The 21,443-nt window shown below is 41.1% G+C and overlaps 1 protein-coding gene across 1 annotated transcript in view; it reads right to left on the bottom strand.

The window, feature by feature from the left end:
* The window catches only part of CACNA2D3 (calcium voltage-gated channel auxiliary subunit alpha2delta 3), a 791,777-nt gene that overhangs the window by 221,453 nt on the left and 548,881 nt on the right, over window positions 1–21,443 (bottom strand). Inside the window, exon 14 of the mRNA XM_061195439.1 lies at window positions 14,785–14,802. Coding sequence (XP_061051422.1) covers window positions 14,785–14,802 — 18 coding nt within the window. The remainder of the gene's footprint in view (window positions 1–14,784; window positions 14,803–21,443) is intronic.

Here is a 21,443-nt window from a genome sequence, read left to right as displayed (position 1 = left end):
TGGAAATATGACTTGCACAACATGAAGATGCTCTTCTGCACCCACCAGCTCCATCTTTCCCACTTTCCACTGGGTCTGGGTTCTGTGAATCTTAAACAGTTTGTGGAGAGTGAACATCAAATTGAAAGTTAATTTGCACAGTAAGCACTTTACGATTGAAAGGCATTCTGTACTCCTGCCATAGGAAATAGCAGCTGGTGGCAAAAGGTTTTTTTTTTTTTTAAGACCACCAAGCAGGAGTTATGCAGCAAACCACAGCCAGACACCCTCTGTCCCCGCACTACACTAGGGGGTCCCTGCTTTCCTGTGGCTCCCTAACCTGTAGTAGCCACTGAGGCAAGAGCACTGCTTATGATTCATAGACATGGCTTCCAAGAAAAACTCAGAAATAGAGTCAACATTCATTTTCCAAGGGTAGGAGTTGGGGGGGGGGTGGGTCACGATGGTCCATCTGGGCAAAATCCCATTAACTTAAGTCCAAGTGGGAATCCTAAAATGAACTGCCATTCAATTACACTTGCCCAGGCTTTGAACAGGCCTCTGAAATGCTTGGTTGTGGTGTTCTGCTGTATAATAAGTGTATATTATTCCATATCCTTCATTTCCTATGCTACATAATGGAGACCATTCTGGTATCAAAGGAAATGATGAATAATAATACCAAACATCTGGTTTATAAAACACAAACTTGCTCAACAGATTGACTGCTTCCTGTCAGCTTCCCAAGTTAATCATGCATGTGGGCTCATATGAATATGCATTTGTGAGGTACATGCAGTGATGCCAGGCCTCTCCTCCTAATGCCTGATTAGTTTCCCACCAGTGGCACTAGCTCGATGCAGGCAGCTCTAGGGTGTGGCCCCAGATAGGATAACAGAACCAGATTTGTGGTCTATCAATTTTGCTGCAGGTCTAGTCATTATTATTCATTGATTCCCTTGATAAACATTCCTTGAGCATCAGCTATGTGCCAAGTTCCATGCCATGTGCTGGGAAGACAACCAGGAATAAGACATAGGTCTTAGTCGGGACAGGAAAGCTAATGAGGCAAATGGGGAAGAGCTGGCTGGGGTGGGTACACTGGCTCTCGATACGTGAGCAGAAGGTTATCTTCTTTCTGACCAGCCTTAACTAAAATAAAAATGTCCAGCATTTACTGATTTCTTTCAGGGCTTATAGGACAAATTTAGAAGCTTTCTGAAAACCAATTTAACAGCACTAGGAACAAGTTACCTGCCACACAGCAATTTCATCACTTACTCTATACTTAAAAATATTTACAAATGGAACAATGCAGGGGAGACCTTTTTAAAAAATTGCCCGGCACTTTTCTTTTCCTTCTTTTGCAAATATCAACCCCTTCCTTTCGGGAAATCTTCTTCACCCCTTCCATTCACAAGGTTTTCTTGACAGTTAACCTCTCCCATCCTGCACGTGTGGCTGGGTATCCAACCCAGGCTGTGCCAACCACAGCACTACACACACACACACACATACATATACATATATACATACACACAAAAATACACACAAACTCTGCCCAGGCCACAATGATTGGTTTATTAATTAGACACATGATTCAAAATGGGCTATTTGGGGACTTTTCTTTTTTTCCATCTGGAGCAAATAGGAAAAACTCTCTACACTCGTTTGTGTATGGTTTTAGGAATGTAAGCCTGACAACTATGTCCCCTCCTCACAGAGAAGCAATTGAGAAAATAAAGTCAACCCAGAGAGATGAGGAGAGATGAGAGAGTGTGAGTGTGTGTGTGTGTGTGTATGTGTGTGTGAGATGAGGGAAAAGCAGAAGGAGAAGGAGGGAGGAACGGGGAGAGGGAGGGAAGGTACCAGTCCTGAATGCCTTCATCCCTAAGATCAACTCCATCCATGCTTTCTTCTATTGGGTTAGTTGAGGCAATAAGTTTTTTCTCTTTGCCCAAATGAACATGGATTGGATTTGTGACTTTTGGAGGACATCTGCTATGTTTCCTTCTTTCACATCTCCAATCAGAGGAAGTTTGCCAGGGCCAGTGGCAGAATGCTCTGTTTATTCTACAGCTGGAGGCCCCTGGCAGTGAGTGCCAAGCCCCAGAGAAAGGAGGCAAGCAGGACTCCTGGCCCTGAGGAGGCATCTGAGTGAGTTAAGGGCAGCAGGCTTGGAAGCCCGTTTGAGGGCTGCCAGGTAGTTTTCAGCAGAGCCTCCTGCCAGATGTGCTCAGCCCTGGAGGCTGGGACTCAATGAGAAGGTTGTGCACAAATGGGGAACTCAGCTTAGGAAGAGAATGGCTCTAAGCCAAGAACAAAGGCCAACTCACTAACTCTCTGCAAATATCATATTTCTTCTATACTTTGCTCCTCCTATGTTTGTATGTTTTTCTTTTCTTATTAAAGTTGATCAGCATATTGACTACATTAATAGAGTATATCATATAAATATATAACATAATACATAAATATTTTATATATGTTTATGTAATTTGTGAGTACACAGCTGCATTTCTTCTGCGTCTTCCTTCCAACGCCCGGTAAGAACACTAAATCGCACTCCAGGAAAAGACACTACCACCATCTAGAGGCAGTCAGGGTGAATTGCAGGCACAAGGTCCTGGGTGATAAGCCATTTCCAGAGTATGGGCCTTACCAATAAAAATGTATTTAAACTGTAACCAATGTCACTTAGTTCCCCACTGAACTGAAACACAGATAGGCGATATCAACTATTCCTTCTGTCAATAACCTTTGGTGGAAAGATGCAGCTGTGTACATCTTTAAATATCAGATGAAACATTTTGAAAGGAGAACCACTGTTTCTTTAAAGTGTTCAGGATCTGAGAATGTGATGAGGGCATGCAGGAAAAGGGGGGTTCTTTCACACCTACTTTCTCAAACACAGATTTAACAGAAGGGAAGCCAACTCCTTGGCATTCTCTCCTTTCTACATGAGCTCAAGTTTACAAATGACCTCGGAATCCCCCAGGGGCCATTCTCTGGCTAACACATGATGAGGGGCAATGTGGGTGGGACAGATGGCACCCATGTTCTCCAGTTTTCACACTCCATGGTGAGGGGAGAGCTGGAGAGTAGAAAGTCATCAGAATAACACTCTGTACAAATTAGTTGGTGAGACAGCACTAAGGAGAATATCAGGGAAACACAGACCTAGAAAAGAGGGCATGTGCAGAGTATGTGGCTATGTAGAGATCACCACCCCCCCACCCCAACCCCCTGGTCACACACACAGAAAAGACACAGAAAAGATCCCTGGACCTTTCCACCTATTCCCAGATCAAAAAAAGTGCTCTGTACCTACTCCTTTTCAATGCCTGCCTACTTCCCCTCCCCCAAATCTCCCTCTCCTTCTACCATTACAACATCCCTTATCCTCAGTACTGGACAGAAGTATCAGGGCAAGAATGTAGTAAGAACCATACTCAATGATCTGTTTTAACTTTTTGTACTGGGTATATGCAGAAGGACCTTTTCTCTGGAGACACATACAGACACACTTCAGAGGTAGAAAACAAGTGAGACCCACTGAGACATGGAAACTAAATCCTATTGGTGCATTTTATGCCTGAAGAGGGAGCACAGTATCAACACTGTCTGCTTGGCTAATGTTAACATTATCTGACTCTGGCTGTGAATTTTACTCTTACATTACTTAGACTGCCACAGCTATTAGTGATGATCATGAAATTTGCTGGCTATTTCAATAGTGGCTAGTTTTAAATGAGAGGATTTACATACACAGGCACATTTAAAAATTCATTTTCTCAATAATCTAAGAAGTCATTTTGAAATGAGAAGGGAAAGCAAGAATAGCTTGCTTCAGTGATAAAGCCAAAAGATTCCTAAATCACTATTGGCTCTATGTGTGTGTGTGTATCTTTGATTAAGTGTTTTTTAAAAATTTGTCTCTTTTCTGTATGATTATTTTAATCATAAGAACATCCCATAAATTCTCACTTACAGAAAACATAAATAAAACCACCCAGTAACATATGCTTGCAATGAATATTAATGCCTTAAAAATAAATAAATATAAACAAACAAATATATAACAGTAATCCTATTTTTAAAATCCCTTTTTGCATAAAGATCAAAAAGTCCTTTAAACAAACCATGGTAACACTTTGACATGGAAATGCTATCAGAATAAAGTTTTTATATTCTGGGTTAAACATATTATATTTGATTATCAGTATTTTGGATGTTCTTCATAACAAGAGATTTAGAAAAAGCAGGCATTATTATTTTTAATTGAGGAGTTGATTCTTTCAATGTAAGCAATATGAATTACCTGTCTTTTATGATACTACTCAGATGAACTGCTTTCCTTTTTAAAATCTAGACAAATTAAGAGAACACCAACCATTGTTTAGATTCCCATTTTGTACTGGCATTTTTCAATATTTTTGCAAGATGCCTGAACCCTGAATAATTTAAGGCATTAAGAAAGTAGCAGTGGAGGGACTTCCCTGGTGGCGCAGTGGTTAAGAATCCACCTGCCAATGTAGGGGACACGGGTTCGAGCCCTGGTCCAGGAAGATCCCACATGCCACGGAGCAACTAAGCCCGTGTGCCACAACTACTGAGCCTGCGCTCTAGAGACCATGAGCCACAACTACTGAGCCTGAGTGCCACAACTACCGAAGCCCGCGCGCCTAGAGCCCGTGCTCCGCAACAAGAGAAGCCACCACAGTGAGAAGCCCGCGCACCTCAACGAAGAGTAGCCCCTGCTCGCCGCAACTAGAGAAAGCCCGCACGCACCAACAAAGACCCAACACAGCCAAAAATAAATAAATAAAATAAATTTATAAAAAAAAGAAAGTAGCAGTAGAGAATAAGAATAATAAAGAAGAAGTAAACCTTCCAAGTAACATTTCTCCCTTGCTTTGCATTTGACTGTCTTGGTAAAGTGTCATCACTCAGTCCTTGAGAATGCTACATAAATGACACTTTGCTTTTAGCCAAAACTTTTCCTCTTTTTATTGAATCATTATTACTTGCATCTGAGATTTGGAAATCCTGAATTCTTATGAGATTCACTGTATTTTAGGTTGTCTAAATATAAAAGTAATCAGATTTCCCTCTTTGAACTTTAACTGCGTCTTGTATGAACTAAATTGTTGTATTTGTTTGTTCTCTCTTTCTCTTTTTAACAACCTAAAGACAACTTTGTGAATGAGAATGCTAGATAACGTTAGATCATCTGGATGAGAATCTCAAAATAACTTTCTTCTAATAAAGTTGTTATTATTCAGGAAAATTTTTATGTTGTTTCTTTTTCTCCCAGTGTTTCAAAGATCTAAGGCATTAAGCAGGGAATACATTTTATGGGTAAATATCTAGACAGAGGGAGGATGCTGTCTTTGACCAGGGACACATATATAAGCAAACCCATGGACAAGAGAATATTACAGATTGACATATCTGAAAGTTGTCTTAGGGAACTGCTTCATTAGTGTACAACATGCTTACTTCAGGAATGCCCCCAAATAAGGACAATAGGAATTATTATGGGGCACTGGATTTTGGCCAATATTCATGATCAGCTATGACACATAACTGACCCCCCATTGTGGCCAAAGATTTATATTTTCACAAACTATGGTTTAGACGCCTCCCAAATAGATGCCTGAAAACACTGCCAACAGTCAGGGCTTCGGGACCCTGGGACGAAACCTTTCCCTTGTTTAAAGACCCCCTGAAATGCTGCTTCCTCCATAAAACCTTCCTTAACAAAGTGGAAATGGGAACCAGATGTTCTCAAACTTCACTACAAAGATAATCATATTTACTCTACAACCTAAGATACAATCTAGGACCAAATTTGTGCAAACTGTTAATACAGCTAAGTCACTGAACACTGTGGCTGGAAGAAAAGCTGGGGATTCTGTAGAGCCTGTGAACTCCAAGGGCAGAAGTGGGAATGGTTCCTCCTTTTATCCATAGCATTTAGCACAGAGCCTGGTACATAAGAAGCACTCAGCAAATGATCCTTGAGTGAATTTATTCTAATCCTGTCCTTTTATTTACTTTATAAATGAGGCTCAGAGAGGAAGAGGAGTCACAGAGAATTGGTACCAGAATCTGGACAAGACTCCAGGGCTACCGCTGTCCATTTTATGTTGTGCATCCTCTACTTGCTCTTGGCTCCTTCTCTTAGTATCTTTCTTTGTGTATCTTGCCTGTGCCAGTGAGGTCAAACGTAGACTCTAACGAGGGTCTGGGAGGTTGGTACCTAGGTGCAGCTGCTGCTGATAGGGGCAAAAGGTTTATGATGTCACAGAGGTAAAGGAAAAGGACTTAAAACAAAAACTGCTTAGTTGAACACTATGATTTCCTTGGAAAGCAGCACAGAGAGAAGAAATGAGCTACAGAAGCAAAGAGACCTGAATTATTCCTGAACAGGTTACTCACACTTCTTGAGTCATTTGTATTTATCCATCCTTCCATTCATTCATTCTTCCATCTGTCCATCCACCCATCCACTCAGCCATATTCTATTTCCAAACATGTTTTGCTATTACCAAACATTGTTTTAAACATTTAACATCTATATAGCTTTAAATTTAACCCTGTAAAATGTCTATACCCATCTTACAGATGAATCAATTAAAGATAAAGGAGCAAAGTACCTTGCTCTAGGTCACAGAGGGCAGCAGGGTGGGGGTTTGAGCCTTGGCCTACCTGACACTAGAGCCCCTGTCCAAATCATTCTGCCCTCAGCCTCCTGTTTTAGGGGTACAAAGACAAATGTCATGTTTTGCCTTAAGGATCTTGGAATGAAGTAAAAGACGCAACCAAGCAAAGCATCCCTAAAATAGGAATATCTCCAAGAGTTTTGGGAGGATTAAATAGAATTGTAGATGCAAAGCATCTAATACAGTGCCTGACACATCCAACAAGTGCAGCTGTTCTCATAAAGACCATTCTAGGCTAAGCTTCTCTGAAATCCATCCACTGCTCTACCAAATTTGAACTTCATCCATCTCTGCATTCAAATTACATATACAAAATAAAAAAATACGTCTCCTTTATTCCATGATATAGACAATATGCTTTAGAAAGCAGTTGGGGGTGGTGGTAATTGCAAATATTAAAGAAGGTTGGGAAGGATGCACATTGGGAAGGAAACTGTTGGAGAGGAAGGGGGTCAGAAAAGAAAGGACAGATGCTTCAGAAGCACCCGGCCAAATCATCTAATGTGTCCCAGGCCTGGGCAAACATGGATGGGTCCAATCCAAGCACACAGGGCTCATGATTCAGCAAGTGGTTCAATTCCATGAGTCATTTCTGGAAAAAGAAAGTCCATACCATGGCATTAGTCCTTTGCCTGACATTTTTCTACCTCATGAAATTAGGCTAGGTTTTCCAAAACCCTTCCAGTTAATTTGAAGGAATAAACATCTAACTTTCTGCTTTTGGACTTCTCAGTAGTGTTGCTGTACACGATTGCACAACTGCTCCAGTTTGCCCCAGAGGGTCATTTCAGTTGAATCCTTTGGCATGTGATGCCTGGAAGCTTGCACAGAGCCATGCCTCCAGTTCTCATGGAACTGGGCTACATTTGGGTTTGTAATCAATATATATCCATTAATTGGGGGTCTGATCTGGGAATAATGTGACTGGAAAAAAGATCAGGCAGCTGAGCTATGACCAGATCAACAAATACATGACTTCAGTACAAAAAACTGAAAAGGCAGACCAATTTTCCAATTTTAATGTGCAGAAACAATAAAAGTAGACAAATTCTGTTGATGAAAATTAGAATTGTTTGTATCAAAAAAATTATGCCAAAAAAAGTGAAGAAAGGAAAGGCAATGCCTATGAGTATATAGTGCAAGTGTATGTTTTCTCTTGAGTAATTCATGAGAGTTACCCACTACATCTGCCACTCAGGAAATTCCCTCTTGTGAGGACCTATATAGTCAGATTAAAATCACTGACGGTTATTTGCCATTGATTTGATATAGATTTGACTTATATTTTGACAGAGATTTAGTTTTCAAATTAGTCACTGAATTATATTGATTTTGCTTAGTCCTGTGTTGAAATGTTGTTCATTGTGTATTCTCTCTCCCTCTCTCCTTTGAGCTAGTGGAAACATAGTAACACAGTCAGAAAAAATTGTATTTCTGGCTCAAGTTCACACATTCTAGGTTGCTTAATTCTTTACTTCATTAAGCTATTCCATGCAGCTGTCCTTTAAACGGTACTCTTTTCCAGGGTCTTGACCAATAAACCGTAGATTCATATACTGCTTTTTCAGGAAACACATCTAGTGTGTCAAGTGATGGATACAGGTGTTCTAAATCTATCAGTAAATACAGAGGGGGGCCTCAAAATAGCAATCCAGTTCTTTGAGTTCAATATTGTCTGAGGATCAATAAGAATGACCTACAGAATTGCATCTAGAAGCAAGGAAATCAGAACATCGGGTGTCCTGTAATACCCTCTTCAAGACTGTCCCAGGCTTAATATGGGTTATGCTGACATTAATGCCACAATACCCCCATTCATTGGGCTTTTTGAAAGAACTTTTCTCAATCCTCTGCCTTCCCTTCTATACGGAAGGAAGAAGGGTATATAAATTTCTTTGGTGCGGGTGGGGGGTGGGGAGATGTAAGAACAATTTAAGTTTTAAAATTCCACTGTTTTTATTTAGATTTTTTTTGACTTTCAAAAGAAAAGGCAATTTCATTTTAGCAACATTATGAGTAGAGTTTGTATTGTTTTAACACCTCAAGAGAGTCATATTTTATAGTTGTGCTTAATTTAAATAAATAGTAGAAGACATTCACATATCTTAACTAAATGAGAATTTTTTGAAAGAAGACTTTAAATTTCTAAGACACTAAAAAGTAAGTCTGGGACTAGAAAGCATTGATATATTAGGGATTTTTAAATCAATTCTTAGTTTTTGACTTTACAACGTCTAGCCTTTTTTTTTAAAGAACACATTATACCAGTGTTTCAAAACCATTTCTGCTTTATTTGTATCAAATGTGTCTCTTTTAAGGTACAATGGACTAGCATTATCAGTACTATTTCGTTGAGTTAAGCATTCATCGTGGGTGGGGCTTGGCAAGTGCTGCTCATGTACTTCTCGGTTGTCACCTTGCTCTTTTCCTTATTATAAAATAGTACAGGACTTCCCTGGTGGCGCAGTGGTTAAGAATCTGCCTGCCAATTCAGGGGACACGGGTTCGAGCCCTGGTCCTGGAAGATCCCACATGCCGCGGAGCAACTAAGCCCGTGCACCACAACTACTGAGCCTGCGCTCTAGAGCCCGCGAGCCACAGCTACTGAGCCCACAAGCCACAACTACTGAAGCCCACGCGCCTAGAGCCCGTGCTCCGCAACAAGAGAAGCCACCGCAATGAGAAGCCCGTGCACCTCAACGAAGAGTAGCCCCCGCTCACCGCAACTAGAGAAAGCCCACGTGCAGCAACAAAGACCCAATGCAGCCAAAAATAAATAAATAAATTTAAAAAATAAAAATAAAAAATAAAAAAAATAGTACATAATGCTACAAAAGTTCAAATATATATGAAAATGGGTACAAATTGAACATTTTTTTCCAGATACACAGGTAGACACACATTATGAGGTTGTTTAAAATTAACAAATTTTTTCTCTTAAATAAGAAATGCAAATAGCATCCTGCTTCCAAAATGGAGCTCCCTGGTCCCCCATCAGCCCATATAGGGGTTCAGCCAGAGCCCCTGTGCACTGTTCTGCTGGTCATCCCGCCATCAGGAAGCCATACGCTTTGAATCTGAGGGTCTTGCATTCATTTATTTATGGTCTCAAACACACAGATGAACAGGGCCAATGGGAAAGGGACTGGCCAAGATTCACATGGCTGTGAACCTTGCAAAGTTCACCTCCTTTCTCAGCAGCAGGGCAGCTTGTCTGGAATGCCACAGATACACTCATATGGAACTATTGCAAAGAATAAAATGTTTGGTTCTGTGATCATCATTATGGTGGACCAATATGTTGTAACTCAGATTTCCACAGAATCCATCACACTGACCATAGGGGGAGCTAAAGTGACTGGACTTGCTCTGCTTTCTATTTCCCTTGCCTTATTCACAAAATAAATCTACTAATTTAAGATGTAGTTATCATCTTTTGAACTCTGAGGATAGTCAATCTTAACAGCCCCAGCTTGGGAACGCATATAAAAGATGTCTGTATGTGTTCCTATAAAACAGTAAATGATGAGGAAGAAAACAGGAGTATCAAAACAAAATATAATAATTTACACAGAAAGCCAGTCAAGGTAAAAGCAAATGAGTCATAAACCAGATCCAAACGTAAATAGTTAACACCTCCCCATTTTGCACTTCATTTGCATCAATTTAGCTGGTTATATAACTGTAATGAAACACTAAAATCACTAGACCTACAGTTCTCTGAAATCAGCAGCTTTGCAAACTTTCAAATTTCTGTTTTCAATGACAAGTCAACATTTCAAAGTGCAGAAGTTAAAAGAAACAACGAATGATAAATGATGCCCCACAATTGCTGAAATCTGATTACAGTGAGATAAGAGCTGGCCAAATTCTGCTTGCATGAGTCTATACCTAAAGAAAAAGAAAAAAAAAAAAGAAAAGAAAAGTCTTTAGATAAATGACTGCTTCCATTTATTCCTCCTAAATATAATATAAACAAGGAAACAAAGAAAATGCAAATGGATTCAGGATCCCATTTACACTTAGGGGGAGAAATTAATAAAACAGTTCCATCCTGAAAGAAAAACCAAAAATCGACACTCTTTTAAGAAGCTAATTTATGCACTCCTGAGTCCTCATACAAGTTAAGCAGCACAGAATATCACAGCAGGCATAGAACAACAGATCTCAAGCCCTGCTGTGTTTGTTCAAGAAGGCAAGTTAAGCTATTCCTAACAGGAAACAAAACACACGGTCTGGCTATTAAACAGGGATTGTTTTGCCATACTGTGCAGCCCTGAATCCATCAATTGCTGTTCCAAACAGGATTAGAGATGTGGTTTTCTTTAACTATGGTTTTGAGAAAAATGCTTATGCCTGCTCAGAATTTTCAGGCTGATATTAACTAATATAGTGCCAGGCAAGACACAGAGTACCTTCAAAACTTTCAAGACACTGTCTTTGACAAATTCCAAAGCTGTTTGAAGACAGCACAAAATGAAGGGGAGAAGAAAACCTGTGTGTGGAAAAGTTAACCATGTGAACAGCCAAATTTGGAATACCCCAAAGAGTATTTTTTCCTTTAAGTATTCAAGGCTCCATGCTATAGTGATTAATCACACAGTGAACAACTGATGTTTAGTTCCCATAGACAGAACCTACATGGATGAATATGTAGTATGAAAACTGGACTGTTTTTGTGACTACTGAACATACATTTGCAAAGGCTTTGGGTAATTCTGTTATTATTATAAAATGGAATCTCCCAGCCATTTTTGTAGAAGTCAAGTACCACGTAAGGGAAAAAAGGCAAACCTTTCTTACATATGGACCTCTCTTCATTGTTGAACTCAAGAACAATCAATCCAATGGAGAAAGTGGTTCAATTTTCACTAAAAAGAACAGTTTTGTGATGGCCTGAAGGCATCAGGTCTGTATTGCTACATGTTTTTTTTAACCAAGAGTCAGGACACTGCCTATGTATTTGGTGAAAATATTTATTGGTCAAGTGTATAACCAGTTAGTACTACCCCTATTTTGTATTAAGGGTTGAAATTTATAGAATCTAGAAATTATCTCAGAGGTGCTTAAGAATCACAGGAAAAACAAAACTTTTTTTTTTTTCTTTTTTTTGCAAACCATTGTTCTAGAAAATAGCCAAAAGGGCTAAAAGAGAAGTTCTGGGAAACCCTCAAATTATTAGCATCACGAAAATGATAATTTATAGACAACAATCATTAATGACTGCTACACATAAGAGGGATACCCAAATGGGACATTTTTAGTTGTAGATCAGCCAAGAGATTAAAATAAGCATGTTTACAGAGACATAACTATTTAAAATATTTATAGAGAAAACAGTTGCAGATGATACAAAGAGAGATTCCAACAAAAACATAGCACAAATGCAGACACCATATGGTGCAATGTATGCACTCATGACCTCATGTGAAAAGCCGGCCAAAGACAGAGCAGCTGGAGCTACCTCCCTTTTACCCCCAGAACAACAAACTCTTGGGTTTGGAAGGGACTCATTATAATCATGGCCACGGATGGGTGAAATCTATGGGTAATGTCAAAGGCTTTGGGAAGAAATCTCTCAAAACAATTGTTTCTGAAAGCCTTTGCTTTGTTGGGATTTCAAGTCCAGTCTCCATTTCTTTCTGACTCCATGTAGGAGGTACAGGCAGGTGATACACAGAGTTTTTAATGAACCAAGAGAAGCATCACATTCCTTCTAGGCTCTTTTGACATCTCCTGATTATTCATTAGGCTTGAGTCAGGACCACAAAACACTATGGAGGTCCCAGACCACCACATCACGTCTGACTGCACTCTTCATCTGCTCTAAAGCACTGGGGGCCAAGCTGAGCAAATGGTAATAGGAACTCTAAATTTTGTGAGTTCCAGCATATGTCAGGCTCTGTGGTAGGTGCAAGTAAGAGAAATAACTCTCATGACAAAACTACAAAGTTAGTCTCTCGTTCTTGTTGAATAACGAGAGGTTAAGTGACTTAGAGACGTTAAGTGACTTGCTCATGGTCACAAACAGATAAAGGCTAGAATGGAACCCACCATCTTCTTTTGCTGGTCAAGCAGCAAGACAATATATTTGAGGGGAATTGATGATTGTAAGAACCTTAACCTTCTAGCAAAAGCCTTTGGTAACATTGGGGAGGGGAAGGGAAGGAACATGAGGGGCAGGGATGCTCATACATCAACAATTGAGACTAGTGGTCCTGAGGGAGAATGCCTTCAATCAGCAATGTGTCTCTCCTCAACCCTCCTCATCTTCCAGCCCAGATACCCGAGGTTTATAGTCAAACTCCTTCTCCAAAGAGCTGAATTTCCCAGAAACTATCCAAAGAATTCTGAAATCATTTCACACACGGCTCTTAATTTTTTGTTTAAGGTAAATACCTTTCTCTATTATAACAGAAGACCATTTGTAGCCATAGTGAGGAATGGGAGGCAGGGTTATTCTTTGTCATCTAGGGTTGCAGAACAAATCTGCTGGGCAGTCAAACATCTTTGGGACACAGGAAAAGCCCCTGGAGCATCTTCGTCACTTCTGAACTTTCAATGATCATAATAATAAGCTTCACTTTTCAGGGCATGTGATGTGAGTCAAGATAAGATATGATGATAGAAGAAAAGAGTGTGATGAGCTAAGTGCTATTGAAGAATCATATGGCCCAGCAACATTTGTTCTTACCATATTCTGTGTTGGTTTGTTTTGAAATTTGTTTTAAATTCCATGGCTGATGGCACCACAAATTCATGAGGAATCTTTTACAAGCGAATGCTTTTGTCTATGGATCAGTGGAAATTTGATGAATAAATACTAGTAAGTTGAGGCCAGTCCATTTTTAGGCACTGAGTTTAAGTCGCTTTGCAAAGAAATTTCAAATGTGGGCAATTAAGCAAGCATGACCTATCAAAGATGCCGAGCCTTCCAGATAATGTGGAATTCTGACCATATATTTACCCTGGAAGCTGTTGCTCTACTCAAATACTTTAACTTTTAATGAAGTGTTCAGTCCTTTTGTGATGGCACTGAAGTGTAATCAAACATTACCACAAGCCAAGTCACACACTAGCATGTCTTGCCTTGTTTAAATATCTCAAATATATTTGAGTAATTGTGTAATGATTTCTGGGCCTCTGGTTGTCCATATGGTCTGAACAGACTGTCTTTTGTAGAGCAGTTGTGATATCTCTCTTAGTGAGAAAAAACCAAATCATCTCTGATTTGGAGAGCTTAGGAGGTACTGCTTAAATTTCAGGGTGGCGCCCTACCTCAACTCTTGAAATGAAACCAACTCACATCTGGGCCCCAGAAATTACTCTTATCTTCTGAAAATCTTGCTTGTGTTTGTGAAATACACAAGAACAATGCAGCAGGCATCACGTGACATGTTTTCTGCCATAACTGTCCTTAGGATGCAGTGACATGCCATGGGAATGATACAGCAAAGCCAGCACTGTAACCACATGGAATCTTTCTGGACAGAGAACATTCTAGATGGTGGCACCAGATCATCTCAGACAGATAATGAGGACCAGTGAAAGGGTCTGACCATTGGCAAGAACTCTGCTTTAATGCTCTCTGGGTGGTATGGGTGTTGAGACAAGCAAAGCAGCTGTTGATTTTGCAATTAATGAAACCCAAGGTGAGTTTCAGGGATTTGGATTAAGAGCCCAGAATCTAAACATGGTTACTGGGCTTAATTAATTATTCATACTATCTGTCTCCCTAGGAAAGTATCCCAGGGAAGATCTGGAATGCTATGTTGGAAGGAATGTGCCAAACTTACTCTTGACCTATTATTTGAGAATTCTTAGCAAAATGGTTGGGCATAGATTCATCCCCAAACCACTGGCCACCATACGGCTCTCTGGTGGGACTAAGTTGGCAAGGGGCTAGTGGACAGCTAAGTCTGTTGGCCTTTCTGTTCCTGCCCAATTTCAGGCTCTCGAAGTCCTAAGAGGAAAACCATTTCACTGGTCATGAACAGTGCCGAATGCACAAGACCATGGAGGCATGCACAATTCGTGAGTTCTGGGGATGACTGGAATGTGATGGAAAAGAGTTTACCTTTTGTGCCTGAGGGAGCTGAAAAATAAGGGGGAAAAAAGAAGAAAAAACAATCATTATATAAGAAGTTCAGATTAACTGTAAAACTTCATTTGGCTGTCATTGGCAAATGGAAAGACCAAAACGGGGAGAAAAAGAGGAAAATAAAAACTAAAGCCTAGTCACTTCCCCATATAAAGCTATGTTGCTGGGACTTCCCTGGTGGTCCAGTGGTAAAGAATCTGCCTTACAATGCAAGGGACTCGGGTTTGATCCCTGGTCAGGGAACTAAGATGCCAAATGCCGAGGGGCAACTAAGCCCGCGCGCCACAACTACTGAGCTTGCGCACCTCAACTAGAGCCCGCGTGCTGCAAACTACAGAGCCCATGAGCTCTGGAATCTGTGCGCCACAACTACAGAGCCCACGCGCCCTGGAGCCTGCACACCACAACTAGAGAAGAGAAAACCCACACACCACAACTAGAGAGAAGCCCGTGCACCACAACGAAGAGCCTGTGCACAGCAACAAAAGATCCCACATGCCTAAACAAAGATCCCGTGTGCCACAACTAAGACACAACACAGCCAAAATTAAATAAATAAATAATAAATAAATCTTAAAAAAAAAAAGTTATGGTGCTGATTATTCCACCTGCTATCTGAATCTGCTGACTCTGTAGAGTCAACAGATAATCTGTGAGTTTGACAGTGCGTGTTTTGGGCAGTTCTGGACCTGCAAAGCTGGACCTGAGCTTATTCTGTCCAGTGGCCCAAAGCACACACTATGAAGGCCGAGTTCTTTCTTCCTGTATGCCAACAGTTCCCTAATGCGGAGGACTGTCTGAAGACATGTGGGGCTGCCAAAACTGGGGGCAGTGGAGGGAGCAAAAGCTATTGGCCTCTAGCAGGTGGAGGCCAGGGAAGCTGCTAAACATCTTACAATGCACAGGACAGCCCCCACTACCAAGAATTATCCTGCCCATCTGTCAACTGTGCCGAAGTTGAGAAACTGTACTGTACATAAAGGTAAGGCCATTAGAAGAATGTTGTTTTTAAAGTCAATTTTTCTTGCTTTGTAGCACAGTAACTGTTTCCTTTATTGGTGGTTAAGGAAGCATGAACAAGGATTTATGCATTTGAAGTAAGGCTGATATTCTAAGAACAACAGAAAGGCAGTCAGTCAATCCATAAAATAAGATATAATAGCTTTCCCAATGGCACAGGCAAGGAATTGAAATTATAGGTATGTGGAGAAAGATTGAATATTTATGAGATATATTTATCTATTTTTCTACATTGAGTCTATTAGGCTGCGGTTTAATGTCACGGTGTTTGTGATTGCCATTACAGCGTGCAGTGTTTCGAAAAGCATTTTCTAATCTGGAATGGAAATAACATTATCCATATATTAAATACCAAATCTAAGAATTACATCATTTTCAAGACTTACTTTTCATAGAGACTAACAGTTATTGAGTGTGAACTTGTCACTAGGCACTTTGTTAAGCCCTTTATTTGCATCACCCCACTAAATCACAACAACCCAATACTAGGTACTCTTATTATCCCCATTTTACAGATGAGAAATAAAATGGCATTTAGAGGTTATGTAATTATACGATGTTCCATAAATAATAAATTAGAGAGTGGGGTTTCCTGATTTTAGAACGTACAAAATCAATTCAACTCACACGTTAATAAAGGCCACAAACAGTTGGGAATTGTGATGACAAACTCTCTCTGTCTCTCTAGAGTTTATAACCCTGCAAGTGCCAGAAGATGCAAGATAACTAAGCGAGATATCCTATGGTCTTCATTTGAATCTTCTGCCTTTTCCATTCTTTTCTCCCTGTGAACAATGCTCTCTCGTCACAGACACTAAGACCGGGGCTTTCTTGAACCCATCGTAAGGCCCTGCCCTGTGGATGGAGCCCAACAAAGGGTAGAAGGGATAAACGCAAACCAACAAGGTGTCTTGGATCTCAGAGACTTCTCCAGAATGGTACAGAGAATGTCCACAAAGGGCGGACCCCAACCTCCCAACAATACATTTCTAAGCTTTATGCCGAAAGGTCTCCCAATTTAAGAAGACAGGAATGCAAGCATGTTTTTCTGATTCTTTGCTCCTACTTACAGCTGCCACTATTAAAAAGGAAGCTCACATGTTTCTCTAGCACTTCTCAAGAGTGCAAAAATGTATCAAGAGGTGAGAAATTGAGCCTAAAATGAAGAATCACTTAAAGAAGGGTCTCTTAAATATTAAACATCTTTTCACACAACAGAAAAGAAACCTTGGAGATGTGAACATTAACAGAATGATAAATGTATGTTTCCTTAGGAAAGCATTTGTGTTGAATCACAGCTTATGTCATATGAAATGCATTGGGGAGCCATGAGAATTACAATTGTTTGATGAATTAAAATAAATACCAAAGTTAAGTCCTGCACAAATTGTGGGACTTGACAGGCCTCTTAAAAAGGAGAGCTGCCTGCCCTCTCTCTCTCTCTCTCTCTCTCTCTCTCTCTCCCTCTCTCTCAATTTTATCTTGGTGGAGCAGGAAACACCTCTTTTTGACTCACCCGTTTAAGCACATGAGAAGAAATCCTGGGAAGGAAAATGAGAGACCAGGCCTTTGTGGTAATGTCCTCAGTTTAAGACTGCCCTCAAGTTCTCCACAAAATATATATTTTCCTCAAGAAATAACTCATGAGAACAAAGAGCAACTTTCCTACCAGAGCTTTTAAATAACATAAATTACAGCTTGCAATGCCCTATACAGGTTACACCTCAGAGAAGGAGCCTCAGAATAGAACGTAACAAATTAAGATGGGCTCACTGGCAGCCCCAGACTCTACTGCTCGGGAGTAGGCTCTCCTGATGACACATGGTCACCGAATATTCACAGTGTGTAGAGTCCTGAACTGGGAGCCAGACCAGCTGGACGTTAGATCCACCCTGGCCTCTGGCTAGAGTCTTGAGGCACGTGCCTTCCAGCCTTTAGCCAGAGTGCTTATCCTTAAAAAAAGATGAGGGAGGGAGGGCTTGGGAATGGGTCAGTCCTTGTATGGCAAGAAAGGTTAGCCTCAAGAGCCAAGTCTAACTGATTGGTAATAGATTTCTATAGGGTTGTGTTGAGAAGGATTCTGAAGTTATATCTGAGTTTTGCTGTAAAGAATATTATAACCAATTAGCAATGTCTGCTGTGGGCTCAAAATAAGGAGTGGCAAAACATATCCCTGGACACGATGATCCCTAAAGGTCTCATTGTACTTTTTCTTTGTAGTTCTGAGCACATCTATAATTTGTATGTAAGTTAGTTTAATGTCTCTCCCCTGCTAGGTCACAAGCTCCATGAGGGCATGAGGGTACCTGCTCTGTATGAAAGTCTCTATTAAGTTCTCTATTTGTGACTGTGATATGGTGCTCACCTCGTTAAAGAAGGTAACTTATTACTAGGGTACACCTAGGGTGTATGCCAGGGAAAGACAACTGGGGTAACTGACTGCAGTCTACACCCCCCCAAACACAAAGACCATGTTGATAACCCAAGATAATGGCTTTCAAGAGAAAAAGAAATATCTCTGCCAGAAGGATGGATATGAAACTCAGATTTCAATATGCTTGGTACAGACTTCTGCAGATGTGCAGATTGTCTCACTGACCCATGGATGTGCACAAAACCAGCCTGGGAACTTCCCATCATCACTCAGCCTGAGGCAAGGCAACTTCTCTTCCTCGAAGACCTCTTCTTCTTCAAAACCACCTTGTCAGGCATTGTCAACTGGGCTCCACCTCTCTGGGTCTGTTTCCTTACTTACTACAACAGGGTCTGCACAGGCAGCTTCAGATTCCTTCAGGCCAAATGCCCCCTGATTGTATGACTCTATATCCAACTATTCACATCCTCTAGTCACTTTTTAAAAGGAAGGATAAAGAAAGAAAGAAGTTGTAGCACGTGATGGGCTTGTACATTCCTAGGGAAAATTCCAACGGTGTAGAATGCATTCATGGGACACTTCACATTCAAACCTGGAAAGACTGAGAATATGTCATCCAAGAGAGTGACAGAGGTGAAGGGCACAGTAGTAACAGAAGCAGCCACTCTTGAGTGACTGCTCTCAATAGACCAGGAACTTGACTAAGTGCTTTACCATCTTGAGCAATTTTGGTCCTCACAGCAGACCTCTGGGTTATATATTAGTATCATCCTCAGTTTATGGATGAGGAAATAGAGACTATTTAAAATGGCTAAGAACCTCACCAAGGTCACCCAGTCAGGAAATGCTGGAGCTGAAAGTCAAGTCAGAGTCACGTCTCTCTGCAGCCCTCCCCTCTGCTTTAACTGCCAGGCTCAAGGTGCTGCTTCTCATGCAGACCAAGGGCGCTAGCACCAACCCAAGGTTTTGGGGGCCTCTCAGGCCATTCCATCCATGAGTCTCCCATATGAGGAAGGGGGAATGAGGAATACTGGCACCACCCCTTACAGAAGAGTCTGGATGGAGAATCTAGCCTACCATGCTTCTCAGCATGTAGTGTATGATGTATGGTGTAGCACAAATAGTTACCATGTCTTCTCCTGTCACAGACACACTTGTTCTTCCCTCATCTTGGAATGCTCCCTCCTACCCTCCCCCCTTGTCCAGCAAACACCTACTTCACTGGTCAGTTGTCACTGTCTTAACAAAGCCCTGTCTGATGTCTCATATCAAATGTCCTCATCACATGCCCTCATAATATCACCTATTGCCTATTCATAGCATAGTTACTGCTAGTTGCAGTAACTGCCATTCTGCCCTTTTTTGGTAACAGAAACCCACCTTTTAGCCAGGCTCAGCTAAATGACCCTATTAGAACTTGGTGTGGCTAAGTGATTCAGTTGTGGTCAATGAGATATCCATGGATGTGGTTTTTCCAGATAGTACCCTTAAAAGGACTCCTTCCATCCTGCTGCCAGGAAGGTAGATGTGATGGCTGGTGCTTTAGCAGTCATTCTGGACTATGAGGTTGTCTTGGATAGAAACCACATGCTGCGATGTTGACGACAGCAATAATGACAGGCAGTTATAATAGCTATGACATACTATCCACCATTCTAAGTGCTTTACCTATATTAATTTATTGAAAAGTCACAGAAACTTTATTAGGTAAGTTCTATTATTACCTCAATTTTCCATGAAACTACAAGGTCACATAGCCAGAGAGCAGCAAAGATAGTGTTTGAGAAGGGAGACTAGTAAGAAGACTATTGAATAATCTGAATGAGAGATGAAAGAGACAGTGCTGGTAGTGCAGGTAGCAGGCAGTGGTCTGACCCTAGATCTACTTGAGAGAAGAGATGATGGACTGGATGATAGATAATATGAGAGAAGGACACACATCAAGTCTGCGTCTAAGGCTTTTGGCCCAGGTAAATGCAAAAATGGAGCCTCTGTTTACTGAGAAGAAGACTATGGGAGAAGCATTTTTGAGAAAAAAAACCCCACAGAGTTCAGTTTTGTCTAAAACGGACAATTTGAGCATGTCCCCTAGTCTTGCAGGCAGAGGTGTAGGGTAGGCAGCTTGGTCACCGTGAGCATGCAGACAAGGTCACCCAGGGAGTGAGTACAGGGACTGAATCATGGGGTAATTGTGGGGCACCAGTTAGAGGCCTGTGTGCTAGGGTGGGCCAGGGAAAAGAGCTGTGAGGAGCCACAGGGGAGGTGGAAGAGATCCGAGTGTGCTTTGAGTCCCTGATGGTAAGTAAAGGTGTTTCAAAACGCAAAACATTTTCTGCACCGAGGGGAAGGGAATGTTTTTGTTTTAACTTTCCTCGTTTACTTCATTTCTATCTCAGAGTCCCATAGAGAGCCAAAGGGGCAAGTGAGGGGACATCCATCACTCCAGTTCAACGAACTTCTGGAGTTGAGCGGACTCTTTTTCAAAAATAAAACTCAATTAAAGATCTATTGATCAAAACAACACATTCACTATGAAATATGTAAAGACCAAATGGGACATAAAGTATTTTCCTGCCAACTGTATAAAACAAAACAAAACAAAAAAAGCCGGGTCTACATATGTTTATTCCATTTGTAAAACTGGCCCTTTGCCTTGGGCCTTATGAATGAGTGATAAATCCCTGTTTGCTGCAAAGGTTCCCTGTGTTCGTTTTTTTTTTCTTTTTCTTTTTTCCTGTGCATGTTTGCATTTATAATCTTCCCTTCTTCTTCATTAAGCAATGTGGATAAAGATTCCTACTCCTATATGTATCAGAGGAAGTTCTGTTCATTGGTTCAAACTCCAAAACCTACACCAGGAGGAGAAGGCCTCTGATGAGCTAGGATCCAGTGGTAGAGGTTCTGTCCACATCCATCCACTTCTGCCGCCCCACACCAAGCCACCATTGCTGCTCATCCATCTCCTCGGTTTCACTCCTCTCCCTGGTCCTTCCTCTATTATGCATCCAGAACAATCTAAAAGTATAAGCCTGGTGCTTTGCTGGCCCTGTTGTCCAAGCCTCACTTGCCTCAAAGCCTTCATGTGGCTATTTCTTCTGACTGGCTGATGCTCTCCCACCATGTCAATTCCCTGACACCCCCCACGGCCCCCGCCTCACTGATTCCTACCCATCTGTCAGATGTCAAATCTGAAGGCACCTCCTCTGACAGCAGTTCCTATCTCAACCCCAAGTACCTTTCT

The sequence above is a fragment of the Eubalaena glacialis genome, chromosome 7, assembly GCF_028564815.1.
Source record: "Eubalaena glacialis isolate mEubGla1 chromosome 7, mEubGla1.1.hap2.+ XY, whole genome shotgun sequence".
Lineage (NCBI taxonomy): Eukaryota > Metazoa > Chordata > Mammalia > Artiodactyla > Balaenidae > Eubalaena > Eubalaena glacialis.
Note: the sequence above shows the minus strand (reverse complement) of the source record. Positions and strands in the feature narration are given on the sequence as shown.